This window comes from Geotrypetes seraphini, chromosome 3 (genome assembly GCF_902459505.1).
Source record: "Geotrypetes seraphini chromosome 3, aGeoSer1.1, whole genome shotgun sequence".
In the NCBI taxonomy this organism is placed as follows: domain Eukaryota; kingdom Metazoa; phylum Chordata; class Amphibia; order Gymnophiona; family Dermophiidae; genus Geotrypetes; species Geotrypetes seraphini.
Window position 1 is genome coordinate 65,690,584 of NC_047086.1, and position 23,977 is coordinate 65,714,560.

The 23,977-nt window shown below is 42.9% G+C and overlaps 1 protein-coding gene across 11 annotated transcripts in view; it reads left to right on the plus strand.

Annotated features, from left to right (window-relative positions):
- The window catches only part of DST (dystonin), an 883,569-nt gene that overhangs the window by 669,756 nt on the left and 189,836 nt on the right, over positions 1-23,977 (plus strand). For all 11 annotated transcript variants that reach the window (XM_033936420.1, XM_033936427.1, XM_033936422.1 and 8 more), the window contains 7 exons: positions 6,205-6,364; positions 6,574-6,900; positions 7,087-7,171; positions 11,143-11,384; positions 13,277-13,483; positions 15,523-15,642; positions 20,478-20,585. In XM_033936420.1, coding sequence (XP_033792311.1) covers positions 6,205-6,364; positions 6,574-6,900; positions 7,087-7,171; positions 11,143-11,384; positions 13,277-13,483; positions 15,523-15,642; positions 20,478-20,585 — 1,249 coding nt within the window. The remainder of the gene's footprint in view (positions 1-6,204; positions 6,365-6,573; positions 6,901-7,086; positions 7,172-11,142; positions 11,385-13,276; positions 13,484-15,522; positions 15,643-20,477; positions 20,586-23,977) is intronic.

Sequence of the window (23,977 nt, forward strand, 5' to 3'; positions counted from 1 at the left end):
TCTGTAGAACAAAGTAAAGGGAACAGAAACCCCACGTAAAATCCAACAGAATGAACAGGTGGGGAGCGGGATAGAACACGTCAACCTTGAGACAAACCATCTTTTATTTTTATAAACTCAAAATAAATAAATAAATACATGAATAAAAACACATGTATAAAAAGTCTTATAAACGTGATGTCCTTGTAGTGAAAGGATCCAGTTGATGACCCGACATGGTCCGTGTTTCGGCCCCCAGGTGGAGGCCTGCCCCAGGGGTGTGTCTATTGGTCCACTAGGTGTCATTCCAGTGCTGGGAATACAAACTGTAAAACAATCTTTAAAAGGACTGTAAGCATATGTAATGCTCGTAGAAAAGCCCCAAAACTCAAGCAACGGGGTATACAAAGGTCTCCCGCAGTGTGACACCTAATAGACCAATAGACACACCCCTGAGGCAGGCCTCCACCTGGGGGCTAAAACATGGACTGTGTCAGGTCATCAATGGGATCCTTTCACGTTTATAGGACTTTTTGTACATGTGTTTTTTATTCACGTGTTTCTGTATTTATTTTGAGTTTATAAAAATAAAAAATTGTCTCAAGGCTGATGTGTTGTATCCCACTCTCCACTTGTTCTTTCTTTCTCTGTTGGATTTTGGTAGCATGACATCTATGTATAGCTGAGGCACAGACTTGGAGGTTCTGCCATTGTACAACATGGTGTCAAATTAAAGCTCAGGCAGGGGAGTGTTGATTCAGACACTGGATTTTACGATTTTAGTTGTACAGAAATGGAGGCAAAGAATAAACACAGAAGTTGAAGAGAAATTACAGGCGTGGAGGTGCTGACTCAGACCTGGAACTTAAGCATTCCTTTAGACAGCAGCTGAACTCAGAACTGGTCCAAGACTCATAGTTAACAGGCACTGAAATGCCGGGTTGCCTCTGAGGACTGCAGACTAAGCTGCATATTTTTACAAACTTATTATACATGAAAACGCAGAATTGGTCTCTGAAACTGACAGCGTTATGCCTTTCAGACTCTAGAGTTGACACGTAAATGCCTGTTGGTATTTTGAGGTACTGGAGAAGTGGCTGCTCATTTGTGTTTCTTCCTATTACGGAGCTTTTGGAATAGACAACATAATTTACTTTTTTGGTGTTTTTATTCCTTGTTCTTAGCTGCTAACAGCTTCTTGCTCTCCAGCGTTTCTCTCACACAAAAATGTGGGGAAAAGTGGCCATTTTAGGGGGGGGGGGGTTTCCCCCTGCCCTGTGATTCTTCCTTCATGGAATTTGAGTCCCACCTGAAATGTTTCCTTCCTTACTGTCCCTCCATACTAGCCCAGATGCTTGGGTTTTGCACTTATGCTATCAAATGGAGACTGAAAACTACTGACTTTAGAGTGAGCTTTTCTCCTGTGCAGTCCTTTAGCTACCCAATATTTCTTAGGCTGGGATTTGGAATGGACTACCGGATCCTATTAGAATGATTGGCCAACAACAAATATTCCAGAAAACCTTAAAAACCTTGCTATTTTCACAATATCTAAAAAATTTACCTGCAGAGTCCACTAACCATTAACAATGCAAGACCTTTTTATCTAATATAATAAAATGCTAGGCCGCGCATGCGCACTAAAAAAAACGTGTTCCCTGATCCGTCCCGAAAACACGAGTGCGCATGCGCACATTTTACGTCATCACCTACTCTCCACCTCGCGCCACCTATCACTGTCATCACCTGCTCTCCACCGATCACTGTTCCTCCTGCACCATGCCACGCCAGGCATGTCCGCAGCCGGCCTCGAGCTCCTAGGGGCCGGCGGCGCTGTGCTGAGGTCCCGCCTCCCGCTTCCGCACTACACGGCGCCACCAGACCCGGCCCTACACTGAGATCCGCGATCGGGTTGCCATGGAAACCCCGCCGCAGCCTCGCAGCTAGGTAGGGGGACAACAATAGCGCTTATGTTCAAGCCGCCGCCACGACTCCCCTCTCGAACCGCACCAGGATCGAGAGAGGAGCTGCGGCGGGGGCTTGAGCATAAGCGACATTGTTGTCCCCCTACCTAGCCGCGAGGCTGCGGCGGCCTTCCTCACCCGGCTCACATTGAATCCAAGTAAACAACCGGGGCTGCCTAAAGAAACAAAGTTTCACGGTGCTTGGCCCGCAAAACAATTCCTGCCGTTGCCGAAATTTGGCCCACCGTTCCTTCCCTTCCTCCATCAGGTACAGTTCACCTCCGCCTATGTTAAAAGGAGCTGCTATGAAATTAGAGCCCTGCCGCCACCATAACACATTCCCTCTGCCGCGGTCCCATATGTCAGAGAAGGGGCGGGACCAAGGCAGAGGGGAACGTGCTACAGCAGTGGCAGGCCTCCGATTTCGACGCGGCTCCTTTTAACATTGGTGGATTCACTGCACCTGATGGAGGGAGGGAAGGAAAGGTGGTTGGGCGCTTTTGAGCCCCTCTTTAGCCTTAGACCCTCTCCTAACTGCTCCCTCCTGTCTCAGACCACTGGAGCACCTGATGGAGGGAGGGAAGGAAAGGTGGTTGTGTGCTGTTGAGCCCCTCTTTGCCCTCAGACCCTCTCCTAACTGCTCCCTCCTGTCTCAGACCACCGGGGGGAGGTGCCTGTCTTCAGCTGCAGGGATGGAGGGAGGGAAGAAGAAAGAAGGGGCCCTGGCAAGCGAGTTATCAAAAGCCAACCATAGCCTAGGACCCCTACATGATATGAATAATGACCAGACAACAAAAGGTAAGAAAAATAATTTTATTTTCTGTTTTGTGATTACAATATGTCAGACTTGAAATGTGTCTTGAGGGAGGCTTCCGTCGCAGCTTTGGACAGAGGGGTACCATTTTCGTGGGAGCCGGCCTTCGGAGAGGCTTGGGACGCCGGGACGGATGCGGGAGGGGCTACCGCTGCGAAGGGCTTTGGTGGGGGAGCCAGCCAGACCACAAGTGTGGGGACGTTGTAAGCGCGGATTGGTCAAGGAGCCGCCGCTGCTGAAGCTTTGAAATTGCTCTCCCACCGTCACTCCCTCCCGCTCCGGCTCTGCCTCTGCCCCTGCCCAGGTTCAAAAGCAGGAGACATCTAGCACCCGTTAATCTAACGGGCTTAAACACTAGTGAATAAATAAAGGAAATACTCCGCTTGCAAACTTAAGAGCACTATTCCAACGAAAGAAAAGGCCTCGGGTAATATTACGGCAGAGCTAAAAAGCTCAAACCTCCTCCACCCACATCATCAGCCAAAAAATTTCCGGAAAGAGCAAAAATTCTTGAGAGAATTTCTGTTTCAAGCGAGCTCAGTTTAATAAGGTTCTTGTTCCCTCTCTGCTACCATCTTTTATTTTCCTCGTATTTTTTGATTAGAGAATTCAGCAAATGTATTGCTTTCTCCCCCTTTAATTGAGGACTAATGTTACAATCTAGTATACTTTATATATCGGTTAAATTTTTTCTTTTTTTGCCTTTATGCTGAGAAAAAGAAGTTTTTTTTTCTTTCTCTTATGTAAATTCTTATTATAGATTATTGTGTTATTTTAATGTTGGAACTGGCATTTTATTATTTCTTTGTTTTGACTTAATTATGTCAAAAGTATAAAATGAAATAAAGATTAAAGTGAGACCCAAAAAATCTCCGGTGAGAATGTGCTAGCGGGACTGAGGCTATTAGCAGCTTTGCATATTATGTAGGTAACAGTGATATAGTCACCAATGTTTCACGGTAACAACCGTTTTTTCAGGGCTTTTATGCACCTTCACTTCCCCACAAATATTGTATTGCTGATATTTAGTAATATTTTAGTAATAATACCTGAGGCCTTTTCTTCCATTGGAATAGTGCTCTTAAGTTTGCAAGTGGAGTATTTCCTTTATTTATATAGATATTTATTGACCCACTTCCACGGTTTTAAATAGACCTTTTTATGATACATTTCTAATTTTAAACTTTGCTTTAGTCCTTACCTTTTATGTACATTCTAGTCTTCTGACTATTTGTAAACTGAGTCGAGCTCCGATGTGAGATGACCCAGTATATTACCGAAGATTAGATTAGATGGTAGATGTAGTAAGCCTAAGAAGTCTGAGTTAGTCTGGTAGATCCCAGGGGGCTATTTGAAGAAAAAATAGAGAACAACCTCTTTTTGTGGTCTGTTTCTCGGGAATTGTCTGCCAGTTTGGGGATGAGAACTGTGGGAGTCTCATTAAGCTTGAGGGTGTTAAACCCAGGTCCTCCTCCAATTTATCTCCTTCCACTGGTCCAGGGATTTTGGAGTTGTGAGGACTGCAATGCGCCTCAGCTTCTCTTCCCCTGTTTCAGGAAGGGAAACTTGTCAGCCATTAGGAAAGAGTTACTATTTTTCTTTTCATATTTTGCTAGATACAGTATGTTTCAGTGAGGGCTGCAGCAACTGGACTTCCTCTACTGTTGTAGTCTTAGGGCAACGAGGAGGCAGGGAAGAGATAGTGAATGTGTCTCTGTAGTCCCTCCTCCCCCAACCCCCCAGGGTAGCCCAGTATGAGCTCCAACAGGTCCTGATATTGTCACACATATTGGCTTTACAGATTAGAGAGACCAGGAGTTTAAAGTTGGTTTTGCAGCTCACTTGGGGAAGCCTGAGCTTAGATTTGACTAGTTTCAAGTTTATTTAAAATGTGTTATACCACCTAATCAGGCTTCAAGGCAGTATACATTACAATAAAATACATTAAAAAATGACAGATATAGACAGCACAGGGAACTTACTGTATGACAGAGCAGTACACTTTAGACGCACATAAACATAAGGAAAAAAGGGGGAGAACTACAATCGTGAGAAAGAAAGTACATGAAAGGGAAAAAACAAGAGGAAGGGGATAAATTTTTTGGGTCTTCCAATTGTCCTGAAAAGGACATTCATGTTCCAAATGCGTCGTTCAACAGGAAGGTTTTTAATTTGGACTACATTTAATTTGGAGTTTCCTATAGTTTTTACACTGGCCATGTACAAGGCCTTGTCTTTAAAGCACACTGAAGGTTCGTTGATCCCGATCCAGGAAGGAACCTGGAGATTAGGGAATGAACTGGAAGGAAGATCTGATGGAGGAAGGGTTGGTTCTTTCCCAGGAATCCCCCTGAGCACCGAGGGGATCAAATGGGAGGGAGGGAGGCCTGGATGGAAGATCTCTCTCCTGAAGAAGGTGCCACTGTCATTTGCATTTTTTCACAGAGATTGTACCCCATCCCTCAGGCTCCCCCAAGATGGTGGCTGCAGTTACTAGGAAGACAACTATCTCAGTTAAGGGCAGAGCTGCTCTCAAGGACTCACAAGACCATAGAATGGATGCTCTTCCCAAAACAGAGTTTTGATGTGTCCTCTCTGGATGTTCACTTAGCAATGTGCGGGGGCCTGATAGCTCATGTTCATTTCAGTAGGCAGAGAAAGTCCTAGACGGGCTACTGGATGGTTCTTTTCTGGGTGCTTCAGAAAGTTTCCGAGATGAAGATGGGAGTCTTTCTTATGTATTTTAAGGTAGGAGAGGGGTGAGATTGATGCTGATGTTCTTGAGGGAAGGGGGTAGAAAGCCAATTGATACTAGGGGATGTATGTGTGTAGGGGGGTGGTATCTGTAAGTGTATTTAATGCTCATTTCCCTCTGCTTTTTACCAGTGCATGCATCTTGCAATTAGTGTCTGCCCTCTGTGGTAGATGCAGACCAGTTGCTAGCCACACCCCAAGCATTTACCATATGGGCTTTGCACTTAGCGCACATTAAGTTTAAAAAAAAAAAAATTTTAACCCACCTAGACCTAAGCGGTTTACAAAAATACAAACATAATCATCATATAACCAACATACAAATAAGTAAACAAACTTATCTAAAACATTTTCAGTCAAGATCCTAGGTCAGTCAAGAACAAAATTCTTTCATTCTTTAATAAACAAGCCCCTACATTTTTTTAGGCATATTAATAAACCATACATGCACTAACAAACTATAAACACTTCATTTGTTTTGTCAAAATTATAATACAAACTGGTTTATTTGAAAATAATTTTAAGTTGTTAACACAGATTTTCTCTTCTGCTGGACATGCTCCTTGATCAATCTGTCAGTTTTCTGCACTTCGGTTCCCAAGTTTGTTGAAGTTTATAAACTATTGCTAGCTTAGGGTAAATAGTTTCTGCATTCCACATTGTAGAATGACCTTTCCCTTGGCATGTTTACAGGAATCGTCAGTTGGAAGGCATCTCTGTAGTGGCTGAGCAATTCCATGAGACCATAGAACCACTGAACGAGTGGCTTATCACCACTGAAAAAAGGCTTGCAAACTCAGAACCCACTGGGACCCAGGCTGCTAAACTGCAGCAGCAGCTTTCTCAACACAAAGTAAGGTTATGGTATATTTTTGTTGGCAAATCATTCCTTTTGATAGGTCATTTTTTGTTAAGATTTTTTTTACATCTATTTTCCCATTGTTCTTTATAATTTTGAGGGTAAATTATCAAATGTTACTTTATGTTCCTGAGTTATATTTCTTTTTATTTGCCCTTTTATTTTTTTCCCTGTTTCTCTCTTATTTTCATGCCCTAATGAAGGCCATAGAAGATGACATCATGGCCCATAATAAACATTTGCATCAAGCTGTTATTATGGGTCAGTCTCTAAAGACGATGAGTTCCCGGGAAGATAAAGACATGGTGCAGGAAATATTAGACTCTGTCCAAGCCCGGTTCATCGATGTCCAGGGAAAAAGTAGCCGGAGGTGTGAACTGCTGCAGCAGGCACATTGCAATGCTCAGATTTTTGGAGATGATGAAGTTGAACTGCTGAACTGGCTGAATGAAGCACATGACAAACTGCGCACACTATCCGTTCAAGGCTATAATACCGACATACTTAATAAACAGCACACTGAGCTACTGGTAGCTTCATTTCTTTTACGTTTAATTCATCATTTCATTAATATATTTCATTCACATTTAAGTTTATTTGTATTTCATATTTGTTTTTATTTTTTTTGAAAGAGTAATTTTATCTTTTTTGCACTGAGCTATAATTTAGAGGGAATTTTGGATTAAAACTCTTGTTAAATTGAAATTTCTTCTTAGTTGCTTCAAGAAGATATTATGTTCCGAAAACAAAATGTGGATCAGGCTATACAGAATGGCTTGGAGCTCCTTAAACAAACCACGGGTAAGTATTTTTACCAAAATAACAAAGGTTCCCTCTTGGTAAGAGTGAAACTGTTTGTGTTGTGCTAGATACTTAGGGCTCCTTTTACGAAGCCGCTTTAGCGGCTTTATTGCATGCAACTTTTTATCACGCGCTAACCCCCATGCTAGCCGAAAAACTACCGTCTGCTCAAAAGGAGGCGGTAGCGACTAGCGTGGCTGGCAAATTAGCGCGTGCTATTACGTGCGTTAAACTGCTAATGCGGCTTCGTAAAAGGAGCCCTTTCTGTGAAGGAAACCTTTCAGGCTAGACAGAATGGTCTAGAGCTCCTCCAGCAAACAAGGGAGAAGAACTTTTGCCAAGTAACAAAGGTTCCTCATTGGTCAGGGTGAAACTGTGCTGAGTTTATAGTTTATTTACTTATATTCACAAACCGGATTACAAAATCAACATACATAATACACATAACAAACTTCTATACAAAATCAGTCAACAAAACATATATCACCTCCCCATCAACATGAAATAATTTTTCAAAATCCATATTTTATTTGACAGAATAAATGTTGTTTTAACAATTTAAAAAAAAATCTTAACATCTACTTGCTGCCTTTTATAACCTGGGAGCCTGTTCCCTTCGGCAGGGCCAATGCACGAGAAAATATTGACTCTAGTTGTTTGCAATCTAATTTTCCTCCTTGTCGGTATGTTTAAATCACAATGCCCCGCAGAGTGTAACTTTTGAAGAGGGGCATAAAGTAAAACACTTTCAATCACATATTGTGGTACTTGCTGATGGATGCTCAAGTAAATTAGTGTGTTCCATTTTAAGCCAGTAGAGCTAATATAATAATCTGACACATTATCATATTTGCCAATTCCAAAAAGGCTTCGTATGATAGAATTTGGGGTAACCTGTAAAGCAAGTTAGGTATTCAAGAGAAGTTCCGGCTGTCCGGACTGTGCTAATCTGCTGTGCCTTAACAGAAGGGCCAAGCACTGCACATTTATCATCTGTGAGAGTTGGTCTTAGACAGTGACAATATTATCCATTTACCGACATGTACCTTATAAAAGATGATATGGAGCAATATAAGAAAAGATGAAAAATGAACAAAATGTTTTTTGGGATTTTTGGTTCTGATGGTTTCTTATTATCCTTTGCATTTACAGTTTATTTGGAACCAAAGCTATACTCTGGCATCATTAACGCCATGAGCAAGTACCAGAGATTATTTTCCTATTTGTTACTCCCTACAACCCCCAATACACCTAGTATAGTCATTACAGTAACTGTATCCAACATAGACACCTATGTGCCTTTATAAAATTGCCCCAGCAAAGCTGCAGAAATTCAGCTAAATTAAGCCTTAAACTAAACTAAAACTTGGATTTATAGACCGTGTCTTCCCCCCCAAAAGGAGCTTGACTCGGTTTACAATACTGAAGTACATAGAACTGAAAAGAAGAGATAGAATGGTGAAAACAAAATCAAGAGGAAGAAACAAAACTAGCAGGAATGATTACCAAAATGATTAGCAAACAGAAATGTTTTAGGTTTTTTCAAAAAGATTGAAGGGAACCTGGACCCCTTAACATAACAGGCAGGCCATTCCAGAATTCTGTCAGTTTGAAAATAAAAGATTTGTTGAATATCAGGGAAAGGAGAGTTTGAATCGTTGGGTACTTTTGGCAAAATGGGCTCTATGAGCATTCCAAGATAGAGGAACTAAAAGGCCAAATAAGATCTTAAACACAAAGCAGGCACATTTGAAATGGATCCTGAGATGAACGGGAAGCCAGTGTAACTTTTTTAGCAAGCCTTGAATTGTGATGCTGTGTAGAGAAGAGACTGATCTCCCTTAAGCGCACTCCTAGCTCTAGAATGCTCAACAGAGGACAACCCCAGAGCAGAAGCAAGTTAGGAGAGGCTCAAAGAGGGAAGAGAGAGCCTCCAGGAATGACCCCAGTATTGCAAGGGCTGAGTCAGAGGTTTGCAACTGGTTATCCTGCAAAGTAGGAAACTTAAGTTTATACCTTGCTGGAGAGATGATTACCAGGGACCTAAGGAAAGGACCTCAAAAGACCTAAAGAGATGTTTGTGGCTGTGTCTGTTGCATGGTAGGGCAAGATAAAATGTGTACCTTGTTCATAACAGCATACTCATTTGGTGGGCTGGCAAGAGATCAGATCACCCTTTAGATGGCTAACCATGAGCTGGAAAAACCTGTGAGGAAGACAGGTTTATGTTTATTCAGTGTTTGATATACTGCTGTTTCTGTGCAACAGGTCACAGCAGTTAACACAACATAGACTTTCAGGTACTAATACTAGTATTACTACTTATTTATATAGTGCTACTAGACGTAATCAGCACTGTACATTAAACATATAAGAGAGAATCCCCACTCAACAAAGTTTACAATCTCATACTTAATTTTCATTGTTTTCCTCATAATTTGTTCTTTTTTATCCTGTCATGGTATTTTATCTGACTTTGGTTCATTGTTATCAACTTTTTGTTTTTTTGGCTTTTGAGCCACTCCAAGCCCTTTATTCCTCCTGTTTTCAGCATCCTAATTACTCAAGCTCCCTGGACCATTGAGACCTTTGACTTAGTGTAGGCTGTTTTCCCCTCCATGTCAAAGATAGTACCAGGTGTCTTTAAAAAATAGTTTTGATATAATCAGACCATTTCAGGCTCTCATCTACATAATTGCTGTGTCCAGTGTCTGGGTCCTGAACATCGGGACATTCGTTGTGACCTCTGCTTCTGCTTGCAAAAGCAGTCAATCAAAGCCTGGAAACTTCAGTTCAAAATCTTTTGGTACCGCGTCAGCACTGGCATCAAGCATGGTAGGGGACTCAAAACCTGGCATTTATTTCTATGATGCAAGCATCAACATTGGCGCCAAGTTCATCGACACTGCATCCAAAACATCGGGCATTGGACTCCTTAAACAGATAGAATTCTACATCATCGTCATCTATACCTCCAGCATCAAGGGTTGTGGTATGTAATAAAGCTAAGAAACACAAACATTCTTCCCCTTCTAAGTATGACACTGCATTCTCCAAAGCACTGACTTTCTTGATACACAGTAAGCATTGATGCACCGAAGACCACTCTCCTTCCATCCAGCTGATGTCTCCTTATAGGCATTCCTCAAAATCAAGGTCTCCCACACCCTGACATCTGGTACAGCAGACTGCTTCCAAGCTGATGTGTCTTTCAGTACTGGCACTCTCTCTCTAGAAGGATCTGGACTATGCACAGACAAGAACTTTTGGGACTACCACAGAAGGCTTCTTCCATGCCTACCTCAGCCCCAGCCCAATGATACATTAAAGTATTGATCGAGGATGAGGTCATGCACCTCTGCTCAACATTGAGCATCGGGTTCGGCACGGACCTACTTGACGCATGCTTCTTCATTGGCAGAGGAGTTATCTGCTGGGTCAGACCATCGACCTATACCTCAATGCACAGTCAACGCTCCTCTTGACACTTAATCTCTGATACACCTACCAAGGAGTATTTCAAGGACTCTGACTCAAATATTTCCAACCATTCAGATAAGGATTTGCCAGTGTACCTTCCACTTTCCAGCCTTATGGTATACCCTCTGATCCTCCTTCTCCACTTCAATGACGCAAGTATATCTTTTACTGGTGTTGTCTGGCAGATGAGTCAGGTTTTTTCCATCAAAACAGAAACTGAGGAGGAATCTCATTTTGAGCTTTTTGACCTCCTTGACTGTGAAGCACCACAAAACAAATTCATTAAAGTACCTTTGCATTGTGTCATGAAGGACACTTTATTTAAGAACTTGAAGAACCCCATGTCAGTCCAGGTAATGAATTTCGAAAAGCCTACCTCATATCATGTACTCTAACATTTGAAACATTGGTCAGGAAAGAAAGATTTATTGTTAGGTTATATTACATTTAAAAAAAACCCCACAACTATTTGAAATGCTTTTGTATTCCAGGTGATGAAGTTGTAGTAATTCAAGAGAAGTTGGATGGCATCAAAGCAAGATACTCTGAAATCACTAAACTGAGTTCTGATGTGTCCAAGGTTTTGGATCAGGCCCTGCAGTTGGCAAACCGGCTGCAGTCAACTCATACAGAGCTCTGCAGGTGGCTTGACAGAGTGGAGATGGAATTACTTTCACATGAAGCTCAGATCCCAAAGGGGGATGAATTAAGTCAAGCACAAGAAAGGCAAAGAGTAAGTTAATTTTTATTATTAAGAACAGATTTGGCTTTAATCATAGCTTAGTGTAACTTGACCAGAAATGTGACACTTGACCAGTTTAACTTATGGGAGAAAATCTTAGAAAACAAGAAACAAGGATTGGTACCTGATCAGTAGTCAATACCAGGGCCCATGGGATTTAAACCAAATTTTATAATTGCATGCATGCATATTTTACTGGATTTACAAAGTGCATGCATACTTTTACTTTGAAAATTAACCCAGGAAATTAGGTACTTATATTTTCAGTTGCTATATGAGGTGTGCAATTATTATAGGTTAAACTATGCACATACACCCATGCATATAAGTGTAAAGCTTTCCCCAACACCACCTTGATAGCAGGAAATGTAGGCATATAGGTGATAATTCAGTAAAGGGGGTGATAACACTTAGGTGCCCAGAAAGGAAAGAAGAGCAGATTCCAAATCAAATAAAAGATGATCTTTATTTCAAGCAGTTAAAAAAATCATGCCCAAAACTGGACTGCATCAAGGGTTACATTCATTTGAAAGAGTGCCAAAGTCACACACACTAACAAAGCACACACATACTCAGCACAGATCAGTCATCATTTTCCTCAGGTGCTTGTAACATAATATGCAGGTGATCATTCAGGCAACACCTAAGTGTATGTGGCAGGCCCGCCACTGCAAAATGTCAGGCTTTCCCCTTCACGGTGCATTCTGGGATGCACCAGGGAGGGGCCTAAGGCCCGGATTGGCTCAGATACCTAAGGCCCTTCCCATAGGAGGGGCCTTAGGCACCTGGGCCAACCAGAGTCTTAGGCCTCCTTCCCAGCCATGGAGCTTTAGGGATATGGCCAATCGGAATCTTAGGCTACTCCCAGTGCATCCTGAATACACTGGGAAGGAGGACTAGGACTCCAGTTGGCCCAGGTGCCTAAGGCTCCTCCTATGGGAGGGGCCTTAGGCATATGAGCCATTCAGGGTCTTAGGCCTCTCCCCGGTGCATCCCAGAATGCACCGGGAAGGGGAAGGCCCACCATTTTGCAGTGGCAGGTCTGCCAGCAGGAGGAAGTGGGCATCTCTTATGCCGGTCATCGAATAAAGGTACAGGGAGGGGGGTTCAGGGGGATGTTGAGTGGAGCATTCAGGGAGTGTCAGGGGGATCTGGGGTGTCGGAAGTGTCAGGGTGGAGTCGGGTTGTGTGGGGTGGAGTCAGGGAGTGTTTGGTGGCTTTGGGGCATGTTGGGGCCAGCGGCAAGAGAGAGTTGGCATCCCTTCTATCAGGTGATATTTCAGGGTGGTGGCGGCAGGAGGAATTCAGCATTTCTCCTGCCATGGACATTCGGGGGGGGGGGGACTTCAGGGGTTCTGGAAGAAGGGAGTGGGCATCCCTTCTGCTGGGGGATGTCGTGTGGTGGTGGCGGCAAGAGGAATTTGGCACTCCTCTTGCTGCGGACATTCGGGGGTGGGGGGACTTTAGGGGTTCTAGCTGGAGGAAGTGAGCATTCCTCCTGCTGCTGCTAAACTGATCGCCTCAGGGAGATTCCCTTGCCGCGATTGGATCAGCGGCCGCATCTATTTGAAATGTAAACCAGCATTTTGCTGGCCAATATTTCAGGCACCTATTGTGATCCTAGGGAGATGCCTAGGGCCACCTAAACTTGCCTAATGCCACTTCTGGGTAAAACCACACCCATGCCTAGCCTTGGGCGAGCTTAAGTGACCCTACGCAGCTCCCTAAGCTTGCAAAAATGCCTACAATGTAGGCAGCTTGCCTCGGGGTGTTTTTAGACAGTGGTAATCGAGATGCCGTTTATAGAATTTGCCCCATTGAGTTATATATGTGCTACTAAAGTGTATAAATGCTCACAAAATATAATTGTTGACATTTCACAGGAATTGAAAAAAGAGGCAAAGAGCAACAAAGGATTGTTGGACTCCCTTAATGAAGTTAGCAGTGCCTTGCTAGAGTTAGTTCCCTGGAGAGCAAGGGAGGGACTGGACAGAATGGTGACGGAGGACAATGAACGGTACAGACTAGTGAATGACACCATAACACAGAAGGCAGAGGAGATAGATGCTGCCATACTGAGATCACAGCAGGTATACAAAATAAAAAAATGTTTGGTTTTTTCTGGGATCAATGTTTGTAACTGAACAAAAGTTTTCCGTTAAATGTTGTCATCCATTTTTTTTATGCTTGAACAACAAAAGAATTGAAAATAATCTGACTTTCCTGCTCAAACACCTGATCCCAGCAGTAAAGCTGATCTATGCATTGTTAAAGCCATCTGCTTCATTGATAAGTGACTCAGGACTTGGAAACACAGACTTTATGAATATCACATTGCTTTCAGCCTTAGAGTACATTATGCACACCTATTATTCATATATAAATTCATTGTCCTAACATGTTCGTTAACACTGAATTTGAAGACACACTTAGGGCTCCTTTTACTAAGGTGTGCTAGCATTTTTAGTGCGCGCAAGCCACGCGCTAAATGAAAAATACTAATGCAAGCTCTATGGAGGCGTTAGTGTTTAGCGCTTGCGCTAAAACCGCTAGTTCACCTTAGTAAAAGGAGCCCTTTGCATTTTCTTATTAAATTATTTTTTTTCTGGTACATATTTCTGGTACATATGATTTTTTCTAAACCTATGTATGAAAAAAATTTACATACAGAGGAACATCAAAGTGGCATCATTATATGGGCAGCGCTCACCAATTCCTCTTTGGCCACAACCATAGATTGTGAAACTGCAAAAAGTACATGACCCTCGGGTAGTGCAGGTCAATGACATCCTAGGGCATGCCCATCCAGGTCATGATCCCAAATAAAGGTTTCACAATCTCTTTTATATGGTTTTTGAGTATTGGGCAGGGCCATGTGAGAAACTCTGACTAGGTTTAAGTGGATTTTATTTTACTCATTAAAAAATGAGTCAGTACTCAAAGCAATTTAAGCAGGCGGGAGAGGCTCCAGCCTGTTTAAATTGCACTCAGTGGTTTGGCCACCAATATTTAGAAGTACTTAATTGGGCAGGCCACTGAATATTGGCACTAACTAGCCATGTCAAATCCAAGCAGTAAAAGGGCAGTCCGGGAGAGATGGAGTTAAGGAAGAGCAGAGAGTGTGTGGGTACTGGTGATATTCATTGCTGGTGGGGCTGCAGGAGGGGAGCATGAGCCAGTGAGGTTAATTCCCTTTCTAGTGTGCTTGTGAAACATATACAACACACAGGGATCTGAGGCTCAGCCCCTTAGATAGTAACCAAAAAGGAATCAAGTTTATGAGCTATTCATAGTAGATTTACTCCTCTGAATAACTTGGACTAAGAAAATTTAAATGACATTTGAGAAGGGTTTTTTTTTTTGTTTTTGTTTTTTTAAAAGGGAAATAAAATTGTCCCTTTATGCTGGCCCTACCTGATATGCAGTGCTGGCTGAATAAATGCTCATGCCCAGAAGTCCTTCATACCTGGATATTCATTGCCACTTTCCAGACATGGCCCACATTGAATATCCAGACCAGAAATTTACATATAAATTGAATCAGTGGTATAGAAAGTAAGGCGGAGGTGGTGGACTACCCTGGCGCCATCTTTGCATGGACATCGGTGCCTCTCTGCCTTCCCCATGTACCTCTTTAAATGTTCACCTGTGGAAGCAGCATCTTCTACCTGCTGCTCACACTGGCTTTAGCTCCTTTCTGATGTCACTTTCTGGTCCATTTGTTCATGGATATTGTTTCCACATGTAAATTACAGAATGTTCATGCGGAAATTGCGAATAAGATTTCCAAAATAATCCCTGAAATCTTGTAAATGAATACATTTTAGTTACCTTTCTGCTATATATCTGTCAAATCCCAAATATATACCTTTATGCTATATATCTGTCAAATCAAAAATGCATAACCCCCTCCTTTACAAAGCTTCGCTAGCATTTTTTTGCACCAGCCACAGCGATTAAGACCTCCAACACTCATAGGAATTCTTACCACTGCAGCTGGCGCTAAAAACACTAGAGTGGCTTTGTAAATGAGGGGATAAATGTTCTCTGCTTTTCAGTTATATGTTAAGTTCTTAAACACACAGAAATCATGCAGTATGATTCAATCAGTGTGTTTTGCTTTGTGCAGTTTGAGCAGGCAGCTAATGCTGAGTTAGCTTGGCTAGCAGAAACTGAGAAGAAACTATTGTCACTGGGTGATATTAGGCTTGAGCAAGACCAGACTACAGCTCAACTACAAGGTCAAAAGGTAAAGAAAATTTCTCAATTTATGGTGCTTATTTGTTCATGTAATAGTTTTATGTATTGGTTCACAAGTCTCCCTCTATATTCGTGGGTTCGGCATTCACAGGTTTGATTATTCGCAAGTGTTCCATCAGCTGGCATGATCAGTGCCTGCTGATCCATATTCAAGCTGGCAGCACTTTGGGGGGGGGAGGGGGAGCTGGCTTTCAACTCCTGTGCCCAGTCAGGCAGTGAATTCTGCTGACATCACCTTGGTGGGGGGCGTGGAAGGGGCTGCTATCACTTCAGGGGGCTGACTGGAACTGCTGCCGACATCACTGAAGTGGCTGGAGTTATTCATGAATATCGAGGGGGTACTGTAGTTTAATTTTCAGTCACACTGGATAGGTATTGAATCTCGGGGAACAACTCTTCTGGCAGTGCTTTTTTTGTATTCCCTCAGGATGTGCATATGCTCAAGAAACTGTACTTTTTGGTGATCTCAAGTACTCTGTTTAGGTCAAAAAGTATGGGCATTTCCTAATGTGACTCATCAGACTCAGTTACGTTGGAAAACGTTTCTGGCAATATGGCAAACTTGTGCTCTAGGTGCTTATTTTGTTCTTCGCTACCTTTGTAGATGTATTTGAGTACTACAGTATATATGTCTTTTTTGATCCTGAACAGTTGAAAACCTTTCTTCTTTTGAAGCGTACCAGTGCGGTAGAAGCTGACCGAGTTTTGGTTTTGGTTATGGTGCCAAAACTGGCCCCAAATCCTTTTTTGGCCTGGTTTCGGATTTGTCAAAAGGCAGTGGCCATGGTTTTGGTTTCAGCAGAAACTAAAGGTCTTTTTGGTGGAAGCAGAAAATTTGTGCTTTGTCCTGTTTGTCTCCCTCCCTTCCAAACAGGAGTTGCTTGTCTCTCCTGCCCATCTGTTGATGCCCTCCTGGCAGTCCAAGGTATAGTTAGGGCAGGAGTGATCCCCAGTCATTTCTGTCTATGCTGGCTCTGCTCTCAAAATGGCTGTCATGACCTCTAGTGGCAATCTTCAGATAAAATAATTCCTTTACCCCTGAAGAAGGCAATTCATTGCTGAAACATGGGTCCATGTTGGGATTTGTGAATATAATTAAAATTTGTTTAAAGGCTATTTTCCAGGGGAGGAGTCATCCTTTTAGCCATATTTCTGCTTTATCTGACTGTAGGGTGGTTGTTCCACTTTTGTGTTTGAATTTTGCAAGATTGCCAAAAGAGAACAGAGCTGACATGGGCAAGAGTGACTGAGGATCACGCATGCCCTGACTACATCACTAGACCACAAGGGATTGTAAGGTAGTCTGGGAAGGGAAAACTACTCCTTGTGTGTGTGTCTGTGTTTGTAGTGTAGTTGCAAGCATTGTGGTTTATGTAATTGAGTGCTCCAAATAGATGCTTTTGATACAAAAAGTTTAGCAAGACTTTAAATGTGTAAATTGGGGATAATAGGTTCCTTAGGAACTAGCCTTTCTGTGGATATATGACATCAGCAGTCACTCCAAATCTGGCGCAGAGTCAGCGAATGTAAAAGCACTGCAGCTTTTAGTTTCAGATTTCATTAGCTGAGTGGTCCACATGTGCAGAGACTATTTTGCTTGGAAGTAAATTATAGTCTTTCATTATTTATATATATATATTCTGGCTTGGATACTATTTGGGTGATTCTAAATAATTTCCAGGCTCTGTTAGATATGCTGAAAATGCAACATTTTAATCAGACTTGTGGCATACAGAAGCTAGATTCTATGAGGAAGGAATCTGCAGTGATTTTTTTTTTCAAGCACAAGTCCTGGTCAATCTTATAGTGTTAAGTAGGGAAATGATATTACTATGAATTGAAGTTTATATATTAGAAAATATTTTATTGCTCTTGATTTTAATTTTCAGAGCATATAGTCCTCACATTTAGGGTTCCTTTTACTAAGCTGCGATAGCGGTTTTTAACGCACGCTTATTGCGCGCAGAATTGCCCCGCACGCTAGATGCTAATGCCAGCATTGAGCTGGCGTTAGTTCTAGCTGCGTAGCGTGGGTTTAGCGCGCGCTAAAATTCTGCTTTCGCTAAAAACGCTATCGCAGCTTAGTAAAGGGAGCTCTTAGTAACATCAATGTGCTTTTTTTAAAATTATGTATTGTACATCAGACTGATATTCATAGTGTAGACTAGAGAATGATATGTTTACAGAATTCATCATCAATCCTATCCCCGCTGATAACCATGGGAAACCATTGTTTAGTCCTTCTACACCAGCATTCTTCAGGCTTGAGGGTCAGTGGCTGTGCCCATTCGTACTCTGGTTCTTCCCTCCCTCCTTATAGAATAACATGAGGTGGTTTCCCACGGTTATTCACGGGGACGGTGATGAATTCTGTCACCGTGTCATTCTCTCGTGTAGGCTATTCTTGGACTCCTTTAACCTATTTTAGTAAGAATCTATATCATGCTTGCCTATTAGGTAGGTTATAGGGATAGGAGTAGAGGTAGGTTATAGAAATAGTCAGGGACCACTGCTCAGGCAATAGGCCTGATGGGCCGCCACGAGAGCGGACCGCTGGGCGAGATAGACCTCTGGTCTGCCTCAGCGGAGGCAACTTCTTGTGTTCTTATGTACTACTTATCATTTCTATAGCGCTGCCAAATACTCACAGTGCTGTACATTTGTCCTTTTACTAAGTACAAATACAGTATCTCAGTACTACTTTCTCATATTTATGCACAGTTTGAGTGAGCATAAAAAGCTGGTAATCATGATTTTGTTTTTTTGCTTTTTCGCACAAAGTTCATGTCTCGGAGGATATTTAACTACATCTGCATTGACTTGAGAGCCTAAACGTGCCAGACTTGTTGAGAAGTCCTTGTTAAAATGACTCTCCCAGTTGTCACCTTGTGTTTGCAGCTCCTAGGAATGATCTCCTGTGGGTTTAGCAGAGGGCTGTAGACTGCAAGCTGACAATTCCCAGTGGGCCTCATTGGTTTGCATTCACTCACCCAAACTTTAGGTTTTGGCTGAAACCAGGTGATAAGTTTCGATTGCAGTTTTGGGTTTGACTGAAAGTGATTAGACAGTTTTGGTGGCAGTTTCAGTTTTGGCCAAGACTGAAAAAAAGCAGTTTTGGTCAGCCTCTACAGTGCAGTTGGGTCTGGGGTATAGAAGCTGAGATAGTTGCCCTGTATTGGTAGCATGGAATATTGCTACACCTTGGGTTTTGGCCAGGTACTAGTGACCTGGATTAGCCACCGTGAGATCGGGCTACTGGGCTTGATGGACCCTGAGTCTGACCAGAACCTCACCAACCTCCACGAAAACATTACAGCTTGCATAATGAGACTCCGTGCCTGGTCCCTCTCGGTACAGATGAAACTAAACGAATCTAAAACAAAACTACTCTGGCTCGGCCCAAAATTCGAACACCTGCCCACACTTTTCGCATTACCCACAGGCGATACACTACAGCTCGAGTTCTTATGCAAGGTCCTTGGTATCACTATCGATTCCTCTCTCTCCCTCAATGACCACCTCAACTCCTCGGCAAAATCATGCTTTTTCAGCCTTCACATGCTGAGGAAAGCTAGATCCTACTTCAGCCAACAACACTTTGCCATCCTTGTCCAATCCATCATCCTCTCCAAACTAGATTACTGCAACGCCATCTACTTAAATCTATCAAAAAAAAGTATTCTAAGACTCCAGCTAATCCAGAATACTGCAGCCAAACTGATCTTCTCAAAACGCAAGTCTGACCATGCCTCCCCACTCCTTGCCAAACTTCACTGGCTCCCAATAATCTCCAGAATCCATTTCAAATGTTCCTGCCTGGCTTTCAAGATCATTCACGGAATCCTGCCTCCTCTTATCCCACTGTCTTTCAACTCCTCCAGTCCCGACTCCTCCAGAACTGCCCAAAGGCTTAAACTAGCCTTCCCCTCTCCACGCGGCATCCACTATTCAGGCAAACTGGGAAAATCCCTTCGCTTCAAAATCACAGGTCTTTGGAACGACCTCACTACCCCGCTGCGGAACCTGAGTTCCCTTCAGTTATTCCGCAAACAACTGAAAACCTGGCTTTTCAGCAAATTGTAGCTCTATCCTTCCCCCCTTTCTCTCCCCCCTTCTACACATAAGTTCATGTAATTGCTGCTATTCTTATGTTCTTACTAGGCTTTTTCTTCGTTAATTATTACCTTTTTCTGTGACCTCCATATATGTTTTCTCTTGGTTCTCTACCCCTCATTTTGTGGACTGATTCAAACATAAGGGAATATAATTTTGTTATTTTATTTCTGTTCCCTGTTAATGAGAGATTTTTTCCCCCTATGATTTTGTTATACCCTGCATGAGCAGTGTGCACAGGCGTGCGCTGTCGCAAAAGAGGGTGCACTTTTTATGATTGGTGCATGCTCTTTGTGGGCGGTGTGCACTCTTTCCCAATGTGTAATTAAACTCTGGAATTCGTTGCCAAAGAATGTGGTGAAAGCAGTTAGCTTAGCAAGGTTTAAAAAAGGTTTGGATAACTTCCCAAAAGACAAGTCCATAAGCCATTATTTAAATGGACTTGGGGGAAATCCACTGCTTATTCCTAGGATAAGCAGTATAAAATATGTTGGCCACTGTCGGAAACAGGAAACTGGGTTTGATGGATCTGCAATCTGCCCAGGTAGGGCAGCTCACATTCTTATGTTTTTTTCTATTTTTTAATTATGAGGAAAATTCTTTGTATATTATTGAAAATTACATAAACAAAAAAAGGAAAAATAGTTTTCTAAGAAGTACGTTTGCCCATTCTCTGAATCTTAAGTGCCACTGTTTTCTTTGTGTTACAAGGCGTGCACCATGGAGCTATTAAGACACAAGGATATTATAGATGAACTTGTTGCATCTGGTGATAAGCTGATGAGCACGTGTAGTGAAGAGGAAAAACAGATCATGAAGGTGAGTTACGACAGACCATATACAGACAGGCATGTGGTGTGCCAATAATTAATTATACCTCTCCAGATATTATACCATGAATAATTTCCTTGTAGGTTGTTTGAAAAAGAACCCTTTGCTATTGAGATGCTTACTGCTTATCATTTCTTAGCACTACTAAAGATAAGTGGTTTTAGGATTGATGTTGCTGGGGCGTGTGACACATATACGTAGGGCTCCTTTTAGGAAGGTGCGCTAGCGTTTTTAGTGCATGCACCGGATTAGCGTGCTCTATCCGAAAAACAGAAGAGGAGGTGGTAGCAGCTAGCGCACGCTATTCCGTGCGTTAAGGCCCTAACGCACCTTCGTAAAAGGAGCCCCTAGATTGCAAGTTTTGCACCTTTATGGAGTATTATTGATATTGATAGCAATGGTAGTGGAGAAAGACCAGTGATTATAATACTGTTCTTATTGGCTGAAAGGCCAATCTGGCCGGTATGTGACATGAACAAATTGTCCGAGATCTTTCCTCCTTTCCATTGATTGTGAATAATCCAACAACTGAAACATGTTGAGACAGTAGTGTTTGTTTATGGTAGATGACTAAATAAAATAACACCTTGATACAACAAAACAAAACAAACTTCAAATGGTACTGTATTAACAAAATGAAATTGAAAAAGGACTTTGGATGAGATCCTGATTGAGTATGACTAGATGAATGTACAAGATCTGGTATGAGTTGGTTCTGAGATTCAAAAATGGCATGCTGATTTGTTTTAAGTATTATCCCAGGACAAGCAGGCAGCATATTCCCACACATGGGTGACGTCACCGATGGAGCCCCGCAGCGGACAGCCTCGAAAGCAAACTTGCTTGAAGATCTCGATCTTTCGAGCACTGTACCGCGCATGCGCGCGTGCCTTCCCGCCCGAACTAGGGGGCGCATCTCCTGAGAGGATCCTCAGTTCGTTTAATTCCGCGGAGACAAGAAGACACGTTTTTCTACATCTCTGCAGCATTGCCTTCTCTTCACTGCGGCTGTTTCTTTTCTTTCAGTTAAGTTCGGACGCTGTGCTCTCCTATTTCTTTTTCGTTTTCTTTTCTTAAAAAAAATAAAAATAAAAATAAAAAAGTTTCAATTGTTTCTTTGATTTCGTGTCCGGCCGGTGAGCCTTGGGCCTAGGCCCATTTGCTCCTTTCGTTCGACACGGACTTTATTTTTTCCATGTCCCGGCCTCTTACCGGGTTCAAACGTTGTCGCCAGTGTAATCATGTGATTTCGGTCACCGATCCCCACTGCCGCTGTCTACAGTGCCTGGGTCCCACTCATTCCCCAGAAGATTGTCACCGTTGTTTCACTCTTACTCCACGGGCTTTTTGACGCTGGTGCGCTCAATTTTTTCAACTTTTCGGAGACATGGAGCAACCTTCGGATTCTGCTTCAACCTCGGCGGCTGCCCCGGTCTCGAAGGCTTCGACTCCGACGACTACGGTCTCGAAGGCTTCGACCCAGGCTCCGGCTGGAGCTTCGGTCTCGAAGGCCTCGACCTTATCTGCTTCCCTCGAAGACAGTGCCATCTGCGAAGTCTTCTATGGGGGGTAAGTCTCCGGGTTCTCTTTCAGGTACCGTACCCAAGAAGCCACCAGACTCCTCTGCACGTCCATCTTCCAAGCGTACCTCCAAGATAAGGGAATACTCACCTTCGAGGTCGCCCTCTTTGGAGCGTACTGCTGCACCACGAGGTCAGAATCTTCTGTCTCGGTGCCGATGCTGGAGGACATGCTGAAATCTATACTCACCACTCAGATTTCCTCCTTAGTGGCTCAATTGGTCCCGTCCTCGACCTTGCCTCGGACTGATCAGCCTGTCACACAACCAGAGCTTCCAGTATCTCGAGGCCGATCCAGGACACCGAAGAAAATTTCTTCGTCTGATTCTTCTCCAGACTCGTCTCCTCCGAAGCACCGGTCGAAGCATTCGAGACCTATTGCTCCCAAGCTTCGGAGGGAGTCTTCGGCATTGGATACCGAGACTTCTCTGCCTCATTCTTCGAAGCAGAAGCACAGATCTCGACACCATCGCGCATCGACTCGAAGTCCTTCTCGACCGAAGACTCCACCATCGAAGCCACCCCGTCGAGACAGTTCACCACAGACCTCGACTCATTCTGTACCACGTACACCTGGTACTTCTCCATCCAGGAGCCTGAAGAGAAAACATTCTCTTACTCCTCCTCACAGTGCAGCTTCTTCTGTGACTCTACGTCTAGACTCAGAACCACTTTCACCATATTCTAGAGAGGCTTCTCCCTCATACTCAGCTCTTCCTAAATCTCGCAGTGTATCTCCTGAGGAAGCGTCTGATTCCAAATCCATTTCTTTTGCCAAATTTATTTTTGATATGGGACAAGCTCTCAAACTGGATCTTCATTCAGATTCTAAATATACTCCTGAATATTTAGCAGATATGGAGCTTCCTCATCCACCGAAAGAGTCCCTCAGATTACCTATGACTCCTGTTCTGAAACAAACCTTTGTTCGTAATATGGAGACTCCTTATTCCATCACTGCCATTCCATCTAAATTGGAATCCCGTTATCGAACAGTTCCATGTAAAGGTTATGAAAAGTCTCAACTATCTCATCAATCCCTGGTAGTAGAATCCTCTTTAAAGAAAGCACATCCTTCCAAAATCTATGCTTCAGTTCCTCCAGGTAGAGAAGGTCGTACCATGGATAAGTTTGGTCGCCGTTTATACCAAAACTCTATGATGGCAAATAGAGTTCTTAATTACAGCTACATCTTTACGTCCTACTTCAACCATTTTCTGAAGATTTTACCATCTTTTTACCCGGATATCTCTACCACTCGTCTTTCAGAATTTAAACTCATCCTTAAGATTCTTTCTCATTTACGATTCTTCATGTTACAAGCCTCATATGATGCATTTGAACTCTCGTCTCGAGTATCGGCCTTTGCTGTAGCCATGCGTCGTTTAGCATGGTTACGTATTGTGGACATGGATCCCAACCTTCAAGATAGATTGGCAAATCTACCTTGTCAGGGAAATGAATTATTTGATGACTCTATTGAGGCAGCTACTAAGCGTCTTTCAGAACATGAACGCTCTTTTGCTTCCCTCATTCGACCAAAACCTAAACCTGCACCAACTAGAGGTTTCAAACAGACTCCACGTTGTTATCCTCAGAAAACGACTCCTGCTTTTTCAAGACCTCCTCCTCGTCGTCCTCCTCAACAACAGCGACAACAAAAATCTCAGACTCCTGCTGCCACCAAGCCTGCTCAGTCTTTTTGACAATCTCGACATGAGCATTCAAATTTCTCTGTTTCCAAATTCTCCCCTCCCCATAGGGGGGTCGCCTTTCCACATTTTATCACCAGTGGGAGCT